The 26,740-nt window shown below is 40.1% G+C and overlaps 1 protein-coding gene across 1 annotated transcript in view; it reads left to right on the top strand.

Annotated features, from left to right (window-relative positions):
• syt3 (synaptotagmin III) overlaps window positions 1–26,740 on the top strand; it is a 72,964-nt gene that overhangs the window by 33,667 nt on the left and 12,557 nt on the right. The window contains exons 6-8 of the mRNA XM_032586809.1: window positions 773–949; window positions 7,910–8,036; window positions 15,243–15,461. Coding sequence (XP_032442700.1) covers window positions 773–949; window positions 7,910–8,036; window positions 15,243–15,461 — 523 coding nt within the window. The remainder of the gene's footprint in view (window positions 1–772; window positions 950–7,909; window positions 8,037–15,242; window positions 15,462–26,740) is intronic.

The raw sequence follows: 26,740 nt of genomic DNA, 5'->3' as shown, positions 1-26,740 counted from the left end.
GGAGATTCACCAGAAAATAACCTGCAGATTCACCAGAAAATAACCTGCAGATTCACCAGAAAATAACCTGCAGATTCACCAGAAAATAACCTGCAGATTCACCAGAAAATAACCTGGAGATTCACCAGAAAATAACCTGCAGATTCACCAGAAAACAACCTGGAGATTCACCAGAAAATAACCTGGAGATTCACCAGAAAATAACCTGCAGATTCACCAGAAAATAACCTGCAGATTCACCAGAAAATAACCTGCAGATTCACCAGAAAATAACCTGCAGATTCACCAGAAAATAACCTGCAGATTCACCAGAAAATAACCTGGAGATTCACCAGAAAATAACCTGCAGATTCACCAGAAAATAACCTGCAGATTCACCAGAAAATAACCTGGAGATTCACCAGAAAACAACCTGGAGATTCACCAGAAAATAACCTGGAGATTCACCAGAAAACAACCTGGAGATTCACCAGAAAATAACCTGCAGATTCACCAGAAAATAACCTGGAGATTCACCAGAAAACAACCTGGAGATTCACCAGAAAATAACCTGCAGATTCACCAGAAAATAACCTGCAGATTCACCAGAAAATAACCTGGAGATTCACCAGAAAACAACCTGGAGATTCACCAGAAAATAACCTGCAGATTCACCAGAAAATAACCTGCAGATTCACCAGAAAATAACCTGCAGATTCACCAGGCTGCAAAGCTCCTAGTTTCTATTTTTCATGCGTTTTCCTCATATTTCTGACTCCTTGTGTGATTTCAGACCCAAGCCCATGACTCACCAGCTCTCCAGCCCTGATTTCCACGGCGAGGATAAGGAGCAGGTCACCTGCATCGGGCAGATCAAGCCGGAGCTTTACAGGCCCAAAGGCGATCAGGGCGAAGGCAAGCAGGGCGACACCTGCGGCAAGATCTGCTTCCTGCTGCGCTACGCCTTCAAGTAAGCAAAGCACGGCTGGCTGCACCCTCTGACAGGAAGACTTACTCTAAGTTAATAAATTTAACTGGAAAAATGCAGAATAGGAAGCACTGGTCAATTTAGCTTTAATTGGAGCAACTTGACCAGCTTTTGCTAATGTTGTTTTTAAGGCTTAATTTCTCTGTAAAGTCATTGAAAGTGTTTGATATTTAAACTGTATAGTTTTGTAATAAAGTGCGATCTGAGTTTTGGTTTCCAATTTAAATAACATTTTCCAAATTTAGGCTTTTAATCAGATATTTTCATACACTGAATAAAGACACTCACATTTTCAGAATTCAAAACGGACTTCAGTTTTCTGAGATCAGAAGTCAGAGTTTGGATTTTTTTTTTTTTGCTCAGAACTTAGATTTTTTTTCTCACTTTAAGATTAAAGTGAGACTCATGTATAAAATCTGATTTCTGACTTCATACAGAAAATACAGTGACTTCCTCACTGTGTGATGTTAAATCAAACTAAACTTTTCTTGAATATGGATAGTTAGAATTACCTAAATTTTTTCTACTTACTAAGTTTTTTTAAAAAGTATTTATTGCTAAGTTTTAAATGCTACAGAACTTACCGGGAACATTTGTTTAGAGATTTATTTGTAACTTTAATTGCATATTATGTTTAAGTATTTAATTTGAGCAGGAAGGTCATTAACATAATTTGTTTGTTTTAATGTAATGGATATTTATTATTCCCAATGGATCAATAACTTATTGATCGTCTCATATTTTATACGTTAAACAACATTGTTGAAATTGGGGGATATTTTGGTAAATTAGTGTTTTGTTCTCGAACCAGTTCGTTGCTGACGGTGAGAGTTTTCAAAGCATAAATTTTTGTTATATTTTACTTAACCTTACCCCTGCTATAGAATGTTGAATATTATTATTATTATTATTAATAATAACAGTGATAATAAGTGAGTGTGGTGCTGGAAAAGTTTGAAAGATTACCTTGAAAATGCTTGAAAACGGCTTGGAGTGCGAACCGCGGCTTGTCTGCCATCGCTGTTTTTAAGACAATGCTGAAAGTCCGACACACATTTTATGCATAACACCAGCCGCTCCCTTTGATTCTGCGATGCCCTGCAGCGCTGTGAAAGCTTTCACCGACTTGCTTGATTGGGTTATGTGTGAAGGAGCAGAAGTGGTTTAAAGAGGGTCTCGTGTTAATGGAGAAACCATGAAAACATAATCTGAAAAGACACAGTGAGAGTCTTGAAACGTATTCAGACCGACGCCGGCTCTTCCTCCGGCCCGAGGTTCCTTCCTCTCGCATTGGTGTCATGTGTGAAATGACTGAAGCAGTTTGGGAGAAGAAGTTTGACCTCCGCTGTTACACCAAGCAGAGATCAAAGGAGTCTCTGACACGGCGGCCATGATGGATATGTGAGCGCAGAACAGCAGGACTGAATCCCTAAACACACCTGAAGGAGAAGATCGTTTCTGCAGCGTTAGGGAACCGTTCTGCACTGCAAAAACACAACCCTCCAAAGTAATTTTGGTCTAGTTTTTAGTGCTAACTTCTTAGTACACATGAAATAAGACAAAACTGACTTATGATTAACTTTTCAGCAGAAAAAGGAGCTTGTTCCAGGTTAATAATTTATTAATATTATGAAAAAAGGTATTAGTTTCATTGCTAGATTACTTAACTCATAACAAGAACATAAGTGAAGTAGTTTGTAGTAGTTAGTCACTTCATTGGCAAAATTTTGAGATTAAGCTCAGAAATTTTCTACAAAAAACTTTTCAAAGTTCTGAGTTTGAAAAATAGAATATTTGTTAGAAGAAATTCAGAAATTTTGAGCCTAATCTAAGAATTTCTCTGTTTTTTTTTCTCGCAAATTCTTTTAGATCTCAGAATTAAATTTAGTTAATTTAGATTCACCTGAAAATGTTTGAGTAACTAATTCCTTTGGCACATTACTTTTCTTATGGGAAAAATGTCTTATTACTTCAATAATCAATCAATAAAACTAATACATTTTTGTTATGACATTAAGAAATTCTTTACCTAAAACAAGCTCCTATTTCCTGCTGAAAAGTTAAGCTATACGCCTTTTTCTTGCAAATCTTCAACTTTTGGGGCTCTGAAATTATTTTTTCCAGAAAGTTTCTGACATTGATCTAGAAATTTCTGAGTGTTGCTTTCTTGCATATCTTCCACTTGGAGCTCAGAAATTTCTAAGTTTTTTCTAAAAGGAAAAAAAACAAAGAATTCTGAGATTTTTTCAGAGGATTTTGAGGATTAATCTCAAACATTTTTGTTCAGGAAATCTTCAGTTTGGAGGTCAGAAATTTCCAAGATAAATCTCAAAATTACAGATTTTTTTTCTTGCAAGTTTTTGACTTTTTGAGGTCAGAAATTTATGTTTCTTCTAGAAATTGTCTCAGAGCAATCTCAATTTTCAAGGTTCTTTTGTTTTTTTTGTGCAAATTCTCCACTTTTGCAGCTCAAAAGTCTCTGGAAAAAGAATCAGAAATTTTGAGATTAATCTCAGAAATTTTCTATAAAAAAAGAAACATGAGTTTGAAAAGTAAAAAATGTTCAACTTTGCAAACTGACTTTTGAAGCTCAGAAATTTTCATATTTTTTCTAGAAGATTTCTGAGATGAGTCTCAAAATTTCAGAATTACTCGGTGGAAATTAACTCCATTTTTTTTCTATCTACAATGAAGCTAATGCTAACCTAATGACCATAAGAATTATACCAATCAGTATGTGACATATTTATGCTGAACAATCACATTCTTTATTTTTGGGACGCGGTATTATTGGTATTATTGTCCACTGATCGTTATCGGTTTGATCTGCTAAATAATGATCCCGATTTTTGGCCCTGCTGGTGCCGGTGGGCTCTGAAGGGCATGTTGGGTCTGCGGGGGGCAGCTCTGCATCCCTTCCTGCCCTGACGCGTTGAAACATTGCAAAGCATGGCAGTGCTGATGGTCAGAGAAAAGAAAGGGTGCGACCGTTTCATTCATGAATTATATATGTGAGCCGGTTTGAGCAGCAACCCTATATATATTATATATAGCGGTATATATCATAACCGCAGACGGCGCTAACGTCAAAAGACGAACACAAAGAATTAGCCTAATGGAGAAAAAGGCAAAACAAAAGCCATTCCTGCGTCTCATTTAAGTCAGCAGATAATGTCTGTGTCTCTGTAGCTATGGAGTAAAAAACAAAGGTTGGCGTTGCTGCAAACACTCACTGACTCACCTTGCGATGGGATTGGTGCGTTAATGTGTGAGACCTGCTAACAGCCAGAAACAACAATGTCAGACCTGCTCAGGTCCTCTGGGAAACGCATTTCTATTGACGACCCCATTAAAAGCTGACACGTTTCCACAGTGGGAATAACGGCAGGTTTTCTGTGCTGTCTGCCAGGAATAAGGTGGTGAAGCCCTGTTTGAGCTGCGATAGGTGTATTCGCTCTGGGACCGAGGAAACGTCAGGAAATCCTGAATTATTCTCCAATACAGGTCCTTAAAATCCTTTAAAATGTTTAATTTCAATTTTATGTTGCCAAAGTTTGATATTTTGTAATAAATGCTATCTAGTGTTTGATTAAAAGTCTAAATTTGGAAAACATTATCATTAAAACAAGATATTTTAATGTGCCTAATATAAAAAGTCTTGTTTTAGTGTTAGAATGAACAAATTGTTTCTAAATACCAGAAAATGTAGCGAGAACATTTTTAGATATTTTTTTAAAATTGTGGTATAAACAGTTCAAATACAGATGTTAAGATTAAGTGACAGAAAGAAAATATATTCTTTCTGTATTTAATTTGAGGATGAAGCTCGTTTACTGGAACTGAAAAACTGATATAAATGTTTCATATAAGTCGATAATTATTGATTAGATTTTTGTTTTAATATCTCAAACTGTTATCGCCGTTTTCTCCTTTAACTCCACACAGTTATTATTTTATTTTTAAGCAGTTATAAGGTGAAACCTGGAACTACTGCTGTGTAAGCTAACAGGCTGTTGCTAGGTAACCAAAGAGTGAGTGAGAGAGTTGCTAGGTAACCAAAGAGTGAGAGAGTTGATTCCTCCAACTTAGCTTAGCTGGCCGTGAGAGGTTGAGCAGCTAAGGTCTTTCCTCTGCCTATATCTCCCAGAATGCTTTGCGGTTTTGGCTCAGAGTTCAGTGAAATTATTAAACACTCTATTGGAGAATATCTATTTATATTGATATTGTCATTGATTTATTGCCCGGCCCGGACACGATTTGTTCGGTTTGTTTTACTGTGTCCACTCTGTGGTGTGGGGGCCATTTTTGGCCCATGAAATGATTTTGTTTGGCCCCTGACCACAAATCGAGAGTACTAAAAGTTTGGCCGACTGATCACTCCAAAATTAGGATATGATTTGTTTTTCTTTTAATAAGGCAACAGTCTGGAGCCTTTTTATGTTTTGGATCTCTAAGGATCTCTATATTTTATGTAAATGTTGTTTATTATCAAGCATTAAAACTAAAAAAAAGAAAAAGAAAATCACAATTAACTAATTTTAACATAGTTAGTTTATTGAATTTTGTGGCCCGGAGGTAATTTAAATTTGTCAGGATTTTGATTTTGCTTATTATCAAGCAGCATTTTTAGTTTTATGAATTTTGTGGCAGCAAGTAAATAAAATTGGTCAGTTTTGGCCTCAGGAGAAAAAAACTTTTAAAAAACACCACTGATGTAATGAATATTTATTATTCCTAATGGCTAAATTACTTATTGGTTTGTGTAACTGAAATAAAGTAAACTTAGATTTATATTTTATATGATAAGCAATGTTATATATATTTTTAAATTAGCGTTTTGTTCTCGGATCAGTCAGGCGTACCGGGTGTGAGAAATGTTTCAAAACATAAAGTTTTGTTATATTTTAGTTTGTCCCTGCTGTAGAATGTAGAATACAATCAAAAACACTGTTAAAAATAGTAATAAATTACATTATATTAAAGTTAACTGAAGTAGTCTTTGTTTTTATCTCATTATTTACCTAAAATATCCTTGAATTTTCCTCTGGAATAAGTGCATAAACCCTGCTAATAAAGACGCTTTATTGCATTAGTTTCTTTTTCTTTCCAGTTATTATTTATCTGGTTAATTAATTAGAAAATGTTAACATTTATCCTGAAGTGCAACATGGTGCAGCATCATCTTGATTTGACCCGACTGCGGCGGAGGCATGTTTATGCGGCTGGATCTGAGTCGGGGGTAAACATTTGTCCAGATTTGCCACGGCTCTGATGTCAACATGCATCCTGTGGACGTTGCAGCTGCTGCGGGGTCACTGTCTGCCGTTTGCCCCGCTGATCCGCCCTCAGCCTCCAGCTCACGCCGGCCTCCTATACGGCAGCAAATGAAGTGCTGACAGCCTCGTTAACACATGGAGACGCAGCCTAACGAGGTCTGATTAAAAGCCTCCGAGCTGTCCTCATCTTCATCTGGTAATTAAATGCATAATAAACAGCCTGTGAGACGGCGAAGCGTTCGTATGTGTAGATATTAGTGCCGGCCTGCGCGCGGATATCTTATGTTTGTTTGCGTGACAGAGAGATATTTTCAGTCCTGCTTGGTTGTTTATTTGTGCGTTTGTGCAGAAAGGGGCTATTTTTATACAAAGGCTGCTGATTGTCCAATTTCTAACAAATGTGTGCAACCTTTCAACATGTTTTTGTGTGGAAAAGTAGGAATAGCTACAGGGCATAACATCGTGATCCACCGCCTGAAGGTTTCTGAGTGGCTTTTTCCACTATCAGTTTTCCTCCCTGTGGATACCAGAGTCCAGTTTAACACATTCTGAGTCTTATTATTTCAGCCATCCGTAAAGAAAGTCTACTTTAGATTAGGGCTGAAACGATTAATCGATTATTAGGTTAATCGATTAATCGTTAACTGGAACATACAGACTCAGAAAAAGATGACCAGCTGAAAGAACAGCATATTCCGAGCAGTAAAGTCAAAACTGTACAAAAATTAATATACAGCTCTGTAAAAAATGAAGAGCCCACCGCACTGAACCCCGTTGAAAACCTCCTGGTTCTTCCACCAAATACTGATTCCTGAACTCTTCCTGAGTTAAAACATTTGTGTTGTTGTTTCTAAATGAAGATGAACTGATTTTCTTTGCATTGTTTGAAGTTTGAAAGCACTGAATCCTTTTCTCATTTTCTGCAAATTAATACTAATTTTGGAGACATGTCAGTAGTTCATAAAATAAACGAACGATGTTTATTTTGCTCAAACATATACCTATGAAGAATAAAATCAAAGAACTGATCATTTTGCAAAGGTGTGTTAATGTTTTTCCAGAGCTGTATTTTGAATTTAAGATAAAAAACCCTGTATTCAGTACTACCATAGATTTATCTTCACCTGGTTCCAATTCTGTAAAGTTTTTTCTGTTAAGGACCTTTTGGTGCAGAGTTATTAGATAAATTTGAAATTCAGTGCATTTATGTCTGTATTTTATTTAAAAAAGAAGCGTCAGTTCAGAATTGTTTTCTGTATCGGATCGCTGTCAGTCGATACTTATCGGTATCAGAAGTGGATAAAGTGGATCGGTGCGTCCGTAAGGCTCATCCCAGGGTGTTAAAGATAATAAACGAGCTCCGTTCTGTGTAACTCTCTGTACATCTGCGCTCACTGAACTCACATTTAGCTCTGCTGACGGTGCAACCATGATTCAGCTCTGGAGATGGCGCACACAAACACACACCGGCTATTCTTGCTCCTTTTCTTCTTCTCCAGAGACTCTCAACACTCCCACTCCAATTTGTTGTGCACGAGTTCAGCACAGGTGTTTCGGTGTTTGTGTGTGGGCTAATCCTGTCTGAGTCTCGGCGTGTTTGTTGTGCAAGCCCTGACTTCATGTCTTACTTTAAGGATAATTCGGTTCTGTTTTTCTCTCGTCTCAGCACGGAGCAGTTGGTGGTGAAGATACTGAAAGCTCTGGACCTGCCAGCGAAGGACGCCAACGGCTTCTCCGACCCGTACGTGAAGATCTACCTACTGCCAGACAGAAAGAAGAAATTCCAGACAAAGGTGCGTCCCGCTCGCCTCCATCCTCGTCGGGAATTGGCTGTTATTCCGCTGAAAAGAAAACACTTTTCCACCAGTTTCATTCTGTTCTAACAACCCATGGAGAATTACACAGTTTCACTAATGCAATCCCATCTAATCAAGTCTGAGGCACAATTTATGCTGGATAATGTGCTTCCGATGATAACTGCAGATAACTGGCACATTTTCCTGGGGTTTGAAGACTCTTCAGTCTGGTGTGAGCTGTGTGAGGGAAAGCAGATCAAGATGAAATTGATTTATAGTGACCCTCTCCGGGTAACGTCTTGCTCTTCAGACACAGAGTTGCCAGTTTGGGCTGTTTTTGGCGAGGTTGATAAAATCTGGACGACTTTTAACAGCATTTGGCCAAAAACATTTTGAGGAAGGTAAGCCTTTCCTTTTTTTTATTCTATTTCCAACAAAAGGACAACATGATGATGTTACTGGGCCAAAATAAATTATTAACACAGTTGAGAAAATCAGTTTTAATGAGGATAATAATCTGTTATATTTCATTTAAACTCAAAAAATTTGTTTCCATTACATGACTTTTTTAGTTTTTTACAAGGTGATAAAGTCATTTTCCATTTTGAGATTGTCTGCGAAACAATGTCAATGAATATTATACTTACTAGAAATTGACCTAAGAGGTAGCAGGCACAAAAAAAAGAAAAAGCAGGGCCTAGAATTGAGCCCTGCTGGATGCCTTACAAGTGACGACGTAAAACTGGAGCTATTTGAGAGCAGTATGTCTGTGTCAAAAGCTACTGGTAGATCTGAACCAAAGTGAATTAATAAAAACTCTGAAATGTGATGTGTCAGTGCCTCTGAGATATCATTAAAAAGTAAATAAGATGACAGCTGTCCCATCTGTCTGGATAAAAAATACACTGTAGACATAAAGATAGAGGGAATAGAAAGTCTAACTAAGACGAGTAGTCCTGCTAAAAGAGGTAAAAATTATGGCTTGGATGGTTATGTTCCCTTCATTTGTGGTTTTGGTTTATATTTAATATAAAGGTTGTGTTGTGCTACGGTAAAAAACTGCTTTCTGTTGCTGGGGCAGAAGAGCGAATGTTAAATGAATTTACTTTGAGGTTCTTAATTGCATTGTGGAAACTGTCAGACTTGAATGGTAACCTTCATGACTTAGAACAAATGGCCAGAGGTGCTTTTCCTTTGCAACTATAATATAAACACAACAGATTAATAAAAAAATAACAATACTTTCCAATGCAGCATTTCATAAAGTTGCAAGGTTTAATAAAGGTTGTCAAAGAAACTCATTTTTCCCTTGTGGTGTGTCCAGAGTGGAAACAACTGAGAGGTTGTTTGGGCCTATTGGTTGCCATAGGTGGTTAGGACCGGCTTATGGTCTACACAAAACATGTTCACTACATATTTCACACAAATCATTCTGTTTTATGGCGTCTTGTCACTTCAAATCCAAATAAGCTTCTGCTGGCCATGCCCCACAGCTCAACGTTTACACTTGCATGTGGAAATGGCTGCAAAAAGACGTACAACCATAGATCTTTGAAAAGCATAAGTAGAGCCTCCTGCACAACCAACAAGAATGCACCAAGTGGTTTCTAGATGGTAAGTCGACAACAAAACACTTGTCTGTTCCAGCAGCCATTGTACAGCAGTAAAATCAGCTGACCAAACCTACTGGTGCTCAGCTTGGGTTGCTAGATTATGGGGCAGAGCTCTGCTGAGGTTGCTAGGCAACGGGCAGTGGCTGCTGATATGTGATGTTACATTTTGGGTGTTTTTGAACCAGCTCAAAAAACATTAACGGGCGGGTGTTTTTTTAAGCACTTTGGTCGTTTTTAGAAGCAATTGAGACTCAAAATAACTCTGTGCATGGTGGGTTCTCTCTGGGTTCTCCGGCTTCCTCCCACAGTCCAAAAACATGACTGTCAGGTTAATTGGTCTTTCTAAATTCTCCCTAGGTGTGGGTGTGAGTGTGCATGGTTGTTTGTTTGTTGCCCTGCGACAGACTGGTGACCTGTCCAGGGTGACCCCGCCTCTCGCCTTGAATGTTAGCTGGATATAGACACCATCACCTCCCGACCCCACTAGGGACAAGGGTGTTAGAAAATGGATGGATGGTTCGTTCTTCCAGCAGCTTTAAGCCACAGATCTGATGCTACATTTCTGTCCAGTTCTTCTTCTACTATAAATGGCATCAGAAAACTGTCTTCAGTCGTCAGTTATACCAATTGGTAAACCTGACTCCATTGCTCGTAGGTTGCAGACTCACCGAAGTCCATCTCTCTCCAGCTCATCCAATGAATGACTAACATGGCTCCACAGATTTTTTTTTTTACTTTTGAATTTTTAGAACCTCATTGATACTAAAAGTAGTTAGCTAACTTTGAGTCTTGTTCCTTGTGTAACAACATCAACCCTGAAGATTAGAGTGGATTTAAAGGTAAGATGTGTTTACTGATTGGAAAAATGTCAGACTTTTCTGTTTCCTATGTGCCAATCACCAGGAAGGGACTGTGAAGCTGAATAGGACCCATTTCCAGTAAGTGTGGGGTGCTCCAGAGCTGCCATCCTGCAGCTTTCTGAAGCACCCCTTCTCCAGCACCACTGAATCAAATGAATAGCTTGTTACCAGGCCTTTGCAGAGCTGAATGACTTCCTGATTAGGTGTGTTGAAGAAGGGATGCTTCTATAACTCCAGGATCTCTGGAGGACTGGATCTGGGGACTCGTGTCAGTGCAATGCGCTTTTAGTCAGCTTCTGCTGCCTTGCACCAGAATAATTTGTTCGTTGTAATCCGTACAGAAGGCAGACATTAAATAGAACTATTATGCAAAATTCACATTTTGCACATTTTTGGGTCTCAATTCTAAGTGCTTAAAAAAAAACAACAGATATTGTTTTGGTAATAAGTTAATATTTTTTGGTGTCTGGAAAATGATGAGTTTCAAAAACCTCCCAAATGTAATGTCACAAATCCGAAGCCGCTGCCCCGTTACCTAGCAACCCCATCGGAACTCTGCCCGTTACCTAGCAACCCAAGTAGAACTCCAGGACGTTTGGTTTACAATGGCTGCTGGAAAAGAGAAGGGTCTTGTTGTTGACTTACCATCCAGAAACTACTTGGAACTATGGTTACATAATTGCGCATCTGTTTGCAGCCATTTTCACATGAGTGTAAATGTTGAGTTGGGGGCGTGGCCAGCCGCAGCTTATTTTGATTTAAAGTGACCAGAGGCAGAACTGAGCAGACTAAAATCTCATGATCTAAAAATGATTTTGTGCAAAAATGTTATGAACATGTTTGGTATAAACCACATATCTATCCTACCCCTTTCAAGAATTGGTTACCTTTAAACTAAAACAAGAAATCTGTTTACTGAAGTGTTTTTATATTTGGAAAAACATTAAGTCAGATCTTCTCTAGCTGTCGTATAATTCCCACCTGGCTTGAGGTAATATATGGGAACATTTCAGGATGTTCTGTATCAGAAAATGTTCCTTTTGCTCCAGAAAATCAACCTCCCCCTGTCTAAGCTACCCTCTGTGGAGAAAGTCAACATAACTACTTACACATGTGATACATGGTAGTGAAGTTATATCCATAAATACCAGCAGTACTTCAGAAGAGCACTGGAGCAGTCGCAGAAGTGGGACAGAGTGAAAAGCAGAAGCTAACATCACCGATGAACCTGTAGCCGTTAGAAGAAGCTCCCTCTTGGTTTCGCCTTTTGTTCAGCTGTCTCTCGCGTGCAACAAAAGATCCCTCAGCCTTTGAAAAGCATGAATGCTTCAGTAATTTACATAATGTGGCTCCCATTTTTTTGTTTGAAGTGTGTCTGATTGTTTAATTTCAATCACACCCTCATTAGCATTGAAATTTTACACCTTTCATGTTTGGACCTCTTTTATCACACACCCTGCCGGCTGATTGTGACGCCGGCTCACAAAAAGATGTTCGGAGGGGTTTGTGTTTCTAAAAGCCGCCGCTTCGCCATCAGACGCATGTTTAGCGACCATCAGGTGCTGATTAACCGGACTGACAGACGCGCTCTGGCGGAAAGTCTTCGTTTTAATTTATTTTGGTGTCTGGAAAATCATGTGACGTTTCAAAAACCTTCCGAATGTAACGTCACAAACCACGAAGGCACTGCGCCTCACCCAGCAAAGAACTGTTACCTAGCAACCCCGGCGGAACTCCACCTGTTACCTAGCAACCGAAGCTAGGCAGTGAGTGTAAATCCTGTTTACTCCTCGACAAGATTTATACCAAAGGCTTTTCCAGCAAATCTATCCCATTTGATGATTTACTTGATGATTTTGATGATTTATAGGAATAGCAGCATCTTCTATGCACCACAAATTTGGAACAAACTTCCAGAAAATTGCAAAACAGCCAAAACACTGAGTTTCTTTAAATCTAGACTCAAAACCCGTCTGTTTAGAGTTGCTTTTGTACCGTAATTAATGAAACACTAGACAACATTTTGGAAAAATGTCATGCTTTTTGTGTTTTTATGATGTAAAGCACTTAGAACGGCCTTGTTGCTGAAATGTGCTGTAAAAATAAACCTTGACTGATTGAAATTGTGGAGTTTGAAGGCAGATGGGGTTCAGGAAAATTTGACAAATGAAATCAGCAATCTTATTTCTCATTTAAGCTTTTAGTTGACCTGGAAAAGGTGAAGAAGCTTTGAGCACAGTTATATAAAAAGAGAAATGAGAACCTTCCCTTTAAAACTTCTTTCTTCAATTCAGTGGATTTGTTTTGATCGCTCTCTCCAAAACGGAATAAAGAAATTCATTTTTATCCTTCCGGCACAGGAATAAGGTCAGGCCATGGGTTAAGATTTAAACGCACTTTTCATCCATGAGTCACCCGTCTTTTCTTTATCTCCTTTCCAACCAAGCAGCCAGACTTTCTTATGATCTTTGATCAATAGTTGAGGGTCTCTGGGGTCTTTTAATGTTTTCTTTGAACTTTGGCTGCTTTTCTTGTTCATTTTCAGTGCTTTGGCCCATACATTTTCAAATAATTGTTTTTCTTGTCTGGTAAGCCACTTATTTATGAATTATTCTGACATAAAAAGGTCCCTGAACTTGACGTCTGAGTCGGTATGGAGTCTAAATTTATGAAGCGGTTTTTAGGCTCCTTAGAAAATGTTTTTCCAGCATTTTGTCACATTTATTCCACTTTAACCCATGAAAATACTGAAGATATTATATTCTGAGAGACTAGTAAATACATTTCACTTTAAACAGTCATTTTCCAACAAGATATTATAATATATACCTCCAAACTGTAACCGCAATAAATAAAGTAATTGCACAATATTTTCCATTTCCATAATTGTTGTTTTTTTTTCTCGTGTCTTTATATCTACCAAAGTTTGGTGCTTTGGTCTCAACTTGCTTCTCTTTTTTCTCCAGTGTTAAATGTTAATTTGAATTTAAAGTTTATTGATCTTTGACAGGGTGTAGTATATTTCTTTTATATTATTTCAAAATGGTCTCAAAACAATATTATAAATTTCTGGGACAATTTGCTGTTCAACAAAATTTATTATTGTGAGCGGCCTATTTATTGGACTATTTTTTTTATTATCAATCAATCAAATTTATTTTGATGACACATTTAAGCAAAAATGCAGTTCAAAACTCTAAGAGAAAAGTCACCAGTTTGAGAAACCAGTAACAAACGTTACATTTTGTGTTGGTCAATGTTCCATTTATTGTGGTACAAAAGCAACTCTAAACTAAAACTAATGCAAATTTTTGACAAACTGACAACTGAATGTAGAGAAACGTCCAATTTTCACCAGTGATGGAGTTTTGATTCTCTTGTGATTCAGTCAGAATCTCAACAGGTTTGCAGAAACCGATGCCGCTTACGTTTCCAAAATGTTTTGGATAAAATAAGAGGAGAGGTTTGTGTTTCGCCACAGGCACGGCGAGAGAAAAGGACAAAGCAAACACTTGTTGGATATTTAAATCAATCATCACAGCAGTGGAAGTGAAAACTCAACGTGTTTTCAAAGGCATAAATCCGTTGGAAATGTTTTTTTTTTACTGTGTTTTAGCTGGAGAGATTAAAGTACAATCTGTGATGATTATCTGAAATCTGTTTTGAGGATTTTAGATGCACCGTCTTAAAAAAGTGTCTGATTTTCCTCTCTGAGGAACCTCGGCTCACTCCTGAAACTGAAACAAAGTAATCGATGCAAAGACTCAAATGTCAAAATGATTATTTAATAATAAGGGCTGATGCCATACAATGCAGCTCTCAACTTACTGTGTAATTATTCAGCATGAACCCGGCATTCGTCTGGACTCTATTCTGAACTTGTCTGGACCAGAGGCAATTATTAACGAATAAGAGTAGGAGGGGCCACTTCATAATTGCTGAGGGCAGTAAAATTATTAATAGCAGGTGGTTAAAAGTATTGAAGCAATTAAACTGTTTTATTTAAATAGTTATTATATGTAGCCTATTATTTTTGCTGCTCATTTTTTAAAGATTTCAATAAAAAATGCTCACTTTTATCAACAATCTGGTCTAATTATACCAATAAATGCCGTTTAAATTGGCCAAATGTGATTTTTAAGGCAAACAGAACAACATAAACACATCAAAATCGAGTCAAAAAACATGAAAGTTTTCAAAGAAGGAAGGTAAAAAGTATTCAAAGGGCGTCATTTAAACAGTTAAACAGATAGTTTGTATGAAATCTTTACTGTTCCAAGTTTTTTGAGTTTCCTAAAGCTGCAACTTTAGCTTTCTCCTTCAGTGCTTTGAAAAAAAAATAATTTTTTTCAGTCTTTTTCTAAATATCCAGTCAAAAACATTTAAGATGCTGATTAACCTGTAGATGTCGCTCGGTCTGATCTTTGGGATGACTTTGCTGAGGCGTCCACTGCTGGGAAAGTTTTCCACTGAGGAATAATTATTTTCTCTGGAGAAATACAGATTTTAAATTGTGTCTTTTCAGATTCATAAACGGTTAGTAGTGAGTTTTATGGCTGTTGCATCCTGTCAGAATAGTGCTTGATGAACAGTATGTAGCGGATAATATTCCTCTAAAGGAGACTTTTAAAACTTAAATTAAATTAGCATGCTCCTCTCATCTGTTACACCATATTTAAATGTCTGTATTTCCTGTGAGTGTTTTCTAAATTTGCCCGTGTGTCTCTCAGGTCCACAGAAAGACCTTAAACCCAGTGTTCAACGAGACGTTCCAGTTCGGCGTGCCGCTGAACGAGCTACATTCCAGGAAGCTGCATTTCTCCGTGTACGACTTCGACCGCTTCTCCAGACACGACCTGATAGGTCAAGTGGTGGTGGACAACCTGCTGGACTTCAGCGAGGGCAGCGGGGACAAACCCATCTGGAGGGACATCGTGGAGGGAACGGCGGTAAGATACGAACCGAGAAACGCTCAGAGTCCGTGTGATTCAAAGGTTGTGTTGGTTAGTCAGTTTACTTTTGTAAACACGTTGCAGCGTGACGTCGTGGGCGAAGGTCCCGTCCTCCAGCTCCCTGCTGGAGGGCAAAAAGCTGCTCGCTAACGAAGACTACCATTGGTTTTAGCTGTTAAGTTATCAATATAACAAGCTAAATCTTAAATGTACGTAAAAAAAAGTGAAACAGTGCTTTGCTACTTGTCAATTGTGAGCGCTGCTACAACAACAAGATAAAAGGTCAAGAAATGTTTTAATTAAAAAAAATAGCGAGGGAGACGAAAGTAGCTATGCTAGCTTGACTTTGAAAACCTAGCATGTAGATGTGCTGTGGAATTCAGTGTGTTTCAGTTCAGTTATAACATTTTTATAAAGCTGAAAAGGGCTTTGCTGATGGAGAGACGCTACATTTGAACAGAGAGCAGAGTAAGGAGTTTAGAGCTGTGCGGATCTGCTCTGTCTTCCTGGATTTAGTCAGAATTCCAGCAGCAGCATTCTGGATCAGCTGCAGTTGGAGGATTGATGTTCTAGGCTTACCTGTGAAGACTGTTTTATTAATTAATGCAACTAAAGATAAATGCATGAATGAGTTTCTCTAGATATTGCTGAAACATTAGTGCTTTAGTCCTGGAAATGTTCTTCAGGTGGTAGAAGACCAACTTTTTAATTGTCTTTATATGTCTCTGAAGGCTCAAGTCTGATTTAGCTCATTTTGTAAATCTCAACTGTAAAGTGGTGAAACTAGTTAATGCAGAATTCCCTCTTCTTATGGCTTCTAGCATTTTATGTTTGTGTTTTCTGTGAGGAATGAATGAATCAACCTGAATAGTATGACAGATAAAAATCTGCTAAAATCACATGATGCGCATCTTCTATAAATAAAACTGTTGCTTATTTGTCTCTTAATCCAACAGTGGTTTGTCTTATACCAAATATACCTTAATATGCATTAATACTTACTGTGGAAACTGTTTTAATGCTACAGCAGAAGCGAGTGTAGCACCTTAAACCACTCTATGAGAAAAAACTAAAATGGTGGGTGCTTGGGTTCGACATCAATGAGGTACCCCATTATGTAAGTAATACCACGGACCTGGTTTGTAACAAATATGACCCAGAGAAATAGAAATTCAGGCCAAATCACTCAGCTTCACTTTATTAACTACGGTGACAGGGAACCCTCACTGTTAATCACCATTGAACTGTAAGCTGTGAATACTTTTAAGTTTTAGGAAAACAACACAAAAAAAAATGGAAAACAACATATACTTTTCACATTAGGCAACACATAAGGCGGGCCCACTAAACACTTAATGTTCACAAGCAATGTCCAAGCTAATATATCGTCCTGAACAGTCAGTTCTACTCACGACCTTCAAATGGTGGTGGAGAAATGGGAAAAACCCGAGAAAACCCAACGGTGCAGGCCTGTGACCAACGAGGAGTAGACGTTGAAATCCCAGAGGGAGGATGAATGAAAGAAACAATTTGAGAGCGGTGCAATTCGGGGAAAACATAGGAAACGCTGAGATGCCTCCCTCCTCTCAACTCCGCCGCGGCTCAACGGCTGCCGCAGGACCGTGGCGCTAAAGCGTTAGCCCACTTAGCTTAGCCCGAAGTCCGTCGCGACCACTTGCTCCGGCCCCCTCCTGGCTCGTCCCTCCAGCGTCAACTGAACTCCTTCAACTTCTCCCGACTTCCGTGCTCTTTCGTCCTGTTGTCCCTTTGTCTCTCCTTCTCGTCTCTCTTCTCTTTCTTATTTATTCCTCTTTTGTTATTGTTTTTTTTTTTTTCTCGTCCGCCTCCGTTCTCCACCCTTACCCCTCTCTCCCTTGCTCCCGCCCTCTCCTCCTCTCCACCAATCCCCATCCCGCACTGGACAAACTGTCCCCACTGCCAATGAAAATGGTGAGATCAGAGAATGCGCAGTGCAGCTTACGTCACACTGCTTCTTTCAGTTACAATATTTACACAATAGCTCACTAACAAACAATAGTTTTCATCATCAAATAAGATAATTACTCAATAGTGACCTTTATATTATTCAACTATTAAGGTGAAGGAAAATACCAATGTATTTCTTTCAGAAAGAAGAATACTAAACACTTAGTTGTTCACCAATGTATGTTTGAGTAAACAGTAATTTACTTTTAATATACTTGTATCTTATTTTGAACTATGTAAAATTAACCTTAACAAATAGTAACTACCATAACCTCAGTTTATCACTGGGCTACATCTTCCCCCTTCTAGAAGGTTTTGATGTCCCCATCAAAATTAACGAGGGACAACTAACAGAGGACAGTTTTGATAAGAACTCGGCCTAGAACATGTTTCACACATGGCCATGGGGTGGCACCAGAAGGTATGGCAAAACTGGCTTCTAGGGACTTGGTAGATTCCACTTCCCACCAACACTCCATGGCTGAAGACTGTCACCGGCCGGTCAGAAGGCTTTCCGAGTTCATCGTAGCTCAACCGAACTACAGGTCGGGCAACTCTCTGTGATCTTTTAGCAGGGATCTGTGGTGGATAGAGGTCTGTTTCCTCCACTGGATCAAGGGTTGGATCAGGAATAGCAGTAATGTCTGAATAGGTACTAGAGACTGCCTCCAGTTCTCCCAAATCCTGGACTGATCTTGTTTTATCACTTTCACTGATAGTGAGCCCAGATATTCTGTTGGACAACTCTGGATGAGTCAGTAGTCCATCCAAATCGACACCCTGTGGTTTGGGTAAAAATACTTCCTCGTACTCTGATTCTGGGTACATTTCCTCTTCATTGTTGGAAGACTTTAGGAGTCCACCCACCTTTTGTTGCGCTCTTGTTCTGCATCTTTCTGGTGGTTCTGTGCCACTGTCATCCAATGGAAGTCTCACCAGGTATCCAATAGGCAACAAGTGATTCCGATGAACCGTCTTCTCTGCACCCCCACCTCGTTCAGGTTTAATCTTGTAAACTGGGAGATTGGGCAATTTATCCACAATAAAATAGGGTATGGGTCTCCATTTGGCTTTCAGCTTTTGTTTTCCTGCAACACCAAAGTTTTTCAGTAGAACTCTGTCCCCTTTTCCCAGAACTTGTTCTTTCACATGCTTATCGTGGGCTGCTTTGTTCCGTTTATGATTCTTGTCAGCTGTCTCTGTCGCCAAGTCATAAGCTCTCTCGAGATCTTTCTTCAGTTTGGTGACATACTGATGATAGGAGACAGACTTTTGACTTTCATCCGACACACTGAAACATATGTCTATAGGTAGCCGGGCCTCTCGTCCAAACATTAACAAGTAGGGCGAGTACCCTGTTGCCTCATTTTGAGTGCAGTTGTAGGCGTGAACCAACTGACTTATCTTTTGACTCCACTTGTTCTTTTGCTTTGGATCAAGGGTTCCAAGCATTGACAGAAGTGTACGGTTGAATCTTTCGGGCTGTGGGTCTCCTTGCGGATGATAGGGAGACGTTCTTGACTTACGAATCCCAAGCATCTTCAAGAGATCTCGGATCAGTCTGCTTTCAAAATCCCTCCCTTGGTCCGAATGTATTCTTACTGGGAGTCCATAATGGACAAAGTAACGCTCACAAAGGATCTTTGCCACCGTGGCAGCTGTTTGGTCCTTAGCTGGGAAAGCTTGGGCATATCGTGTAAAATGATCTGTCACTACTAAGATGTTGGAAAACCCCTGTGAGTCCGACTCAAGTGACAAAAAATCAATGCACACAAGGTCAAGAGGGCCTTGACTAGTTATCTGTTTTAAGGGAGCAGCTCGCTGTGGAAGTGCTTTACGAGTGACGCATCTTCCACAGTTTCTTACATATTGCTCAACCTCAGCTCCCATCTTGGGCCAATAGAACCTGTCACGGATGAGTCCGACAGTTTTCTCCACTCCCAGATGCCCAGACTCATCATGGAGGGATTTTAACACCATGGAGACATGTTCTTTAGGGAGCACTATCTGATAAATTTCCATGTCGGAGGGTCTCTTAACTTTTCTGTAGAGCAAACCATCTTTGATGACCAGTCTACTCACCTCCCTGTTTAGCAAATTAGCCATAGTGTTATCCCCTGGTGAGAATGGTATACCCTGGCAAAGTGACCGCTTGATGGGAGCGATTGCTGGGTCTGCATCCTGTGCTTGGATGATGTCGTTGTGGCTAAGTCGCATCAAGCAACCCAGATCGAGGTGGACTGGATAAGCGTAGCAGACAGGTATGCCATCAGGGGAGATCCCTAGAGACTCTGCTATTGTGATTGTCTCATCGCAAACTTTCTGTGAGTTGACCTGCTTACACAGTGTTTTGACGCTTTCAGGCGGCATAGTTTGCCAGTCTTTATCTTCTGCTGGTAAGGGGTTTCGTGATAGCGCATCAGCGTCGATGTTGTGAGCCCCTAACCTATACTGCAATGTGAAATTGTATGTTGAAAGGGCAGAAAGCCATCGATGACCAGTGGCATTGAGCCTGGCTGTTGTAAGAATATATGTCAACGGATTGTTATCCGTTTGCACTTTAAACTGAGCTCCATACAAATAGTCATGGAATTTGTCAACTACAGCCCACTTTAGAGCCAAAAACTCAAGCTGGTGCACCGGATAGTTTTTTTCAGATGCACTCAGCTTCCGGCTAGCAAAAGCCACAGGCCTCAATCCTTCAGGGTATTCTTGATTCAGAACTGCACCCAGGCCATGCAAACTGGCGTCTATGTGGAGGGTATAGGGTTTGGTTGGGTCGGCAAACGCCAGTACCGGTGCATTTGTGAGGCAGTGAATGATCTGGTGAAAAGCCTCACTGCACGACTGATCCCATCGACTGCCAAAAGGCTCGTTAACCTTGTAGTAGGTTTTGCATGTCCCCTGACTAGATTTACTCCTCTTTTGGGTGGGGGGATAGCCTTTGCATAGTTCCGTAAGAGGTCGGACGATGATGGAATAGTTCTTTATGAATCGCCGATAGTAGCCACAAAATCCAAGGAACGACTGCAGAGAGGAGAGATCGGTTGGCTGCTTCCACCGGGTTACAGCTTCCACCTTTTTGGGGTCAGTAGCAATGCCATGCTCAGAGACAATATGGCCAACATAGGTAACTTGTGAACAACAAAACTGACACTTGTCAAGGGACAGCTTTAGTCCAGCCTCCTCAAGGCGTGCTATGACCTTAAGCAGCCTCTCTTCATGCTCCTCAAGGGTTCTGCCAAACACAATCAAATCGTCCAGGTACACTATGACCTCCAGCAGATGCATATCTCCTACCGCTTTCTCCATCAGCCTTTGGAATGTCGCAGGAGCCCCTGTTATCCCCTGCGGCATCCGTTCAAACTGATAGAACCCCAGAGGACATATAAAGGCTGTCTTTTCCTTGTCCTCTTCAGCCATAGGGATCTGATAGTAGCCGCTGCGGAGGTCTAAGACAGAAAACCACTTACTGCCCGTCAGACAGTCTAAGGCATCGTTGATCCGGGGCACAGTGTACTGATCTGGGGTGGTTCTGCGATTCAAGGTTCTATAGTCGACACACATCCGCAGTTGACCATTCTTTTTCCGGGCAAGGACAATGGGTGAGGCGTAGGGGCTTCTTGATTCCTTTATGATGCCTGCTGCAATCAGCCCTTGAAGATGGCGCCTGAGGTCATCTAAATCGGCGGGAGCTATGCGGCGGGAACGCTCCCGGAAGGGTGTACTGTCAGTCAGACGGATATGATGTTCCACACCCTTGGCCAAACCTACATCCCATTCATCAGTGGAAAACACATTGGAATGCTGTGACAGCTGGTGCTGTAGTCGTTCTTTCCATTCTCTGCTGATTGAGATATCTCCAAAATGGAACAAAGAAGGGTCAATGGGTGGAACAGCATTGACCTTCCTTCCTGGGGCATCCATCACCATGTCAACTACATACAGGTGAGCAATAATGGTGCCCAATGGAATAGCTGTTTGCTTTAAGGACTCATTTCTCAGCAGCACCAGGAAGCTGTTCTTATCTAGCATCTTAGAGAACAGTACCGTGGGCTGGACCAATACACTTGGTGGAAGAGCAGGTGAGGCAGCACGTTCAGTTATTAGTATGCTGTCTCCTACTGTTTTATTCTCTTTGACTTTACAAATGGCAATGTGTTCTGTGCCAGCAGGAATGATTAGTGGGCCTGGCCCTGTCCACTTTACATCAGCCACAGGTAAGTCTTTAATATCTTTTGCAAGCTGTGGTTTATGGGCAGGTAAAGAAATTTGTTCCTGCACTTGGACTCTGGCTGAGTGGACTTGCTCTGAGCCTTTCACTTCTGGGTTCAAGTTGATAGGCTGAATCCCTTTGACATTTGTGCCGACCAAGACTGGTACGGTCTCAGAACAACGTGGGTCAGGACACACTAAAGCCAGAACCGGAACTGACTTGATTTTTTCAGACTTGGACTGCCTAGGGAGCTCCAGATCAATGTGGATGTATCCTTTGTATGGGTAACCACTCTTTGATTCACTGAGGCCCCATATGGATAGACCAGTAACCGGGTGGAGTGGGACATGTGACAAGTGTTCTGCGTAAAAGCTGTCAAAGATGATGGTTATTTGGGACCCACTGTCCATCAGAGCAGTGCAAATCTTGCCATTGATTTTCACTTCGGCAAGGGAAGGAGGTCCAATTAGTCCCTCTGGTAAGCCACTGGTCTCTACCATGATAGCGCTTCTCTTTACATCCACATTGGTAGGTTTTGTTCTTGTGTTGCTGTTTTGTTTCTGGTTTGTTCTTTGTTTTCTTTGCACCTGTATCAACTTTTGTATTACTTTAGGGTAGTTCTCTGGGGCTGTGCATTTAGTTGCCAAATGCCCATCCTCCCCACACCGGTAGCAGAAAAAATCACTCGAGTCCCTTGGTGTGAAAGGTCTTTGGGATACTGAATTTGACTTGACTTCATCGTGATGTGACATTGTAGTGGAGCGGTAACTGGGTCGAAGAGACATAACAGAAACTTGCTCTCGGAGCTCTCTAACTTCTTCTCTCAAAGCTTGCATGCTTTTATCTTCTACTGTCACTTTCGGTGGGTTGACTGTTAGCTCAGAAGTGGCAGCAGCAGTGCTTGCCGTGAATGATGAGATAGTTAATTCACTCACTTGCGTGCGGAGCCCTTGTATTTCGGCTTTCAGATCCATCACCTCTTTGTCTGGCACTGCAATGGTACTTTTAGCATACACAGCTTTGGGAGGTTGTAATCTACGACGGGAAGCTTCGTGTTCCTCTTCATGCCGTATTTCATTCAACAACTGTAGAAATGGAGGGGGATTTTGCCGGCGTTCTCTCAGTCGAAGATTTAACATCATTAGATCTGATCGAGTGCCACCTTTAATGAGCTGATCAATACGTGCTTGGTTGGCGGTAGCTGACTGCAGGCCACCCTTTTTAACAACTTTATTGAGAACTCGCTCCATGCGCCTCAGAAATTCAGAGAGCTTCTCATTCGGTTGCTGACATAGCTGTCTGAATGTGAAGTACAGGTCTTCTCCAGTTTCAGGCGTGCCAAACGTGCTCTCCAATATGTCGAGGTACTCCATAGCGGTTGCATCATGGTTGTTGAATCGAACGGCCTGCAATATTTCCAGAGCTGGACCCTTCACACTTTCCATAACTCTCATTTTCATTTCTCTCTCAGGTCGATCAGACTCTTCTATCATAAGCCTGGCTTGTTCAATCCAGTTCTCCAATGTCTCCTCCCCTGGAGGAGTGGGTTGCACTCCAGAGAAAGTGCGTAGACGTCGGTAAGGGCTTCCCTCACTGCTTGAACGAGGATTTGCCATTTGAAGGACTTCACCAACTGCTCTTATAATGGCTTCAGGGGTGGATGTTCTAAATGGGGAGTCTTGACCCGAGTCAACAAATGGGTTACATCCACTTCCAAAGTTCTGTGGTTCATTTTCCTCTTCAGAAGGTCCAAAGATTCTCCATGGCTCATCTGAGCCCTCTGGCAAGACATCCAGTGGACAGGCTTTTGCATTGACTTTCTGCCTACACTCACACAGCACAGTTAAACGTTGAGTCTGCGGATCATACATCCTGCCTCTCACTTTAACCCGACCAAGTGCTTTGATTGACTGCAGAGTTTCTTCAATGGCATTCACCTCTACCTCTTCTGGGACATTCTTAACCAATATGGCATACTCTGGGTCAATACCTTCGCCCTTACACCAGTGCCTCAACTGAGCCATCCCCATGACCTTTACTATAGTTCTCTATAGGATTAGTGCTTAGTTAGGTTAGGTTAAGCAAACTGAGCAAGTTTAAACTAGTTTTTTTTTTTTTTTTTTCTCTGGGTCAGACTAGAAATATTTTATTTTAGTTTATTTATTTATTTATTTTTACATTTCCCCGTACGGGCCACCACTTTATGTAGCACCTTAAACCACTCTATGAGAAAAAACTAAAATGGTGGGTGCTTGGGTTCGACATCAATGAGGTACCCCATTATGTAAGTAATACCACGGACCTGGTTTGTAACAAATATGACCCAGAGAAATAGAAATTCAGGCCAAATCACTCAGCTTCACTTTATTAACTACGGTGACAGGGAACCCTCACTGTTAATCACCATTGAACTGTAAGCTGTGAATACTTTTAAGTTTTAGGAAAACAACACAAAAAAAAATGGAAAACAACATATACTTTTCACATTAGGCAACACATAAGGCGGGCCCACTAAACACTTAATGTTCACAAGCAATGTCCAAGCTAATATATCGTCCTGAACAGTCAGTTCTACTCACGACCTTCAAATGGTGGTGGAGAAATGGGAAAAACCCGAGAAAACCCAACGGTGCAGGCCTGTGACCAACGAGGAGTAGACGTTGAAATCCCAGAGGGAGGATGAATGAAAGAAACAATTTGAGAGCGGTGCAATTCGGGGAAAACATAGGAAACGCTGAGATGCCTCCCTCCTCTCAACTCCGCCGCGGCTCAACGGCTGCCGCAGGACCGTGGCGCTAAAGCGTTAGCCCACTTAGCTTAGCCCGAAGTCCGTCGCGACCACTTGCTCCGGCCCCCTCCTGGCTCGTCCCTCCAGCGTCAACTGAACTCCTTCAACTTCTCCCGACTTCCGTGCTCTTTCGTCCTGTTGTCCCTTTGTCTCTCCTTCTCGTCTCTCTTCTCTTTCTTATTTATTCCTCTTTTGTTATTGTTTTTTTTTTTTTCTCGTCCGCCTCCGTTCTCCACCCTTACCCCTCTCTCCCTTGCTCCCGCCCTCTCCTCCTCTCCACCAATCCCCATCCCGCACTGGACAAACTGTCCCCACTGCCAATGAAAATGGTGAGATCAGAGAATGCGCAGTGCAGCTTACGTCACACTGCTTCTTTCAGTTACAATATTTACACAATAGCTCACTAACAAACAATAGTTTTCATCATCAAATAAGATAATTACTCAATAGTGACCTTTATATTATTCAACTATTAAGGTGAAGGAAAATACCAATGTATTTCTTTCAGAAAGAAGAATACTAAACACTTAGTTGTTCACCAATGTATGTTTGAGTAAACAGTAATTTACTTTTAATATACTTGTATCTTATTTTGAACTATGTAAAATTAACCTTAACAAATAGTAACTACCATAACCTCAGTTTATCACTGGGCTACACGAGGATCCACCATCGGATTACGGTTTGTTGCCTGGAGATGAAATACGTTTTGAATCTGCACTGAAATAATTTAAACTTTATAGACAACTTAATGTAGTTTAATTAATCCAGTTAAATACTTTAATAAACAGCAGCTGCCGCAGTAAATACCCTGATCCAGCTGTTTGTTTTATATGATTTCTTTGAGTTAGAAATCCACATAATTTGCATTTCCAGTCTAAAATCCTCATTCAGGAAAGTTATTTTCAAAATATTAGATTCACTCGCAGCCAGCTGACATCAATAGTTCAACAGACTAAAACTCGATATATTTATGTAAGGCAAACAAGTCGCCTCTCCTCTCCCAGCATTAAGACACCGAGGCTTTAACTGGACCTCCGATCTCGTCTGGTCAAAGTGCTGAACTGCTTCCTGTTCCTCTGATTCAGCTGGGTGGTTCTGGATCCAGTCGGAACGGTGACATGCTCAGATTTCGACGGTAAATCCAGTCTGGGTTCTGCTCTCAGAGGAGCGGTCCGTATGGAAAACAGTCTGCCTGCAGGATTCAAACTCTGGTCGTGTGAAAAATCAGGCCGAATCCAAACTTCATGTTGGTTTATGTCCAACTTGATTTATATGAAATATTCATGTAAGGCTATTAGCAAATTAGACGGAGCAGAGCTTTAAAAATGTTGGCACCAGGGTCTAATTTATTAAATAAGTTTAAAGCATCAGTGCATATCAGTGCTTCACTTGGGGAAGTGTTGATGAGTGCGACTCTGACCTGAATAGCAGTGATTTTGATGGAAAAAGGCAAGGAAGATAAAAAATACAAATCTTACAATTGATTGTCAATTAATAAGTTATTAGATTAAAATTAATTCTAATCGTTTAACTAATAACTTCTGCTTACGCCTTATATTAGTGTTGTAGTTTTTCCTCCAACCAGCAGAGGGCATCCCTGGTTATCGTTACGCAGAGCCAGTTGATACAGAAACAAAGATGGCGGCCATATCTCAGAACAGGAAAGAGAAACGGTCCTCATATTACGACTTTATTCTGAGAATATTACGACTGTTTCTGGTATTATTTTGACTTAATTTTCAAAATATTGGTGTTATTCTCTAAATACTATATTTCTCTTATTTTGATTTTAGTCTCGTACAAATTTATTCTCTTTATATTATGATGTTATCCCTGTAATTTTATTTCACATATTTTCATCTTTTAATTTTCTATTTAGCAACCTAATAGGTTTTTGTTCTATTTATTTAAAATTATGTTATACAAATAATACACATAATTATTCAAATTTATTTAAAATTAATTAAAATTATTTTATTTTATTTGAAACATATATAAAAATAAAATTAAAATATTGTTATTTATTTTGTTATATTTCATTAATATGAATAAGTTTAATAATGTGAGAAAAACACAATTATTTGTTTATGCAGTCAGTATTTAACACAGCTGAAAAAAAACTGTTAAAATATAAATGTTTTTTAAATTCTGCATCTTTATGTGATGGTCGGTCCTCTTATTACTAGGGCTGAATGATATGGCTGAAATGGTATCTCACCATAATTGTCTCATATTAGTCAATATCAATAATCATTGATTATTTTTTGTTTTGAATTCCTAAAA

This window comes from Xiphophorus hellerii, chromosome 16, assembly GCF_003331165.1.
Source record: "Xiphophorus hellerii strain 12219 chromosome 16, Xiphophorus_hellerii-4.1, whole genome shotgun sequence".
NCBI lineage: Eukaryota > Metazoa > Chordata > Actinopteri > Cyprinodontiformes > Poeciliidae > Xiphophorus > Xiphophorus hellerii.
The sequence above is the reverse complement of the archived record's forward strand: the minus strand, read 5'-3'. Positions and strand labels throughout refer to the sequence as shown.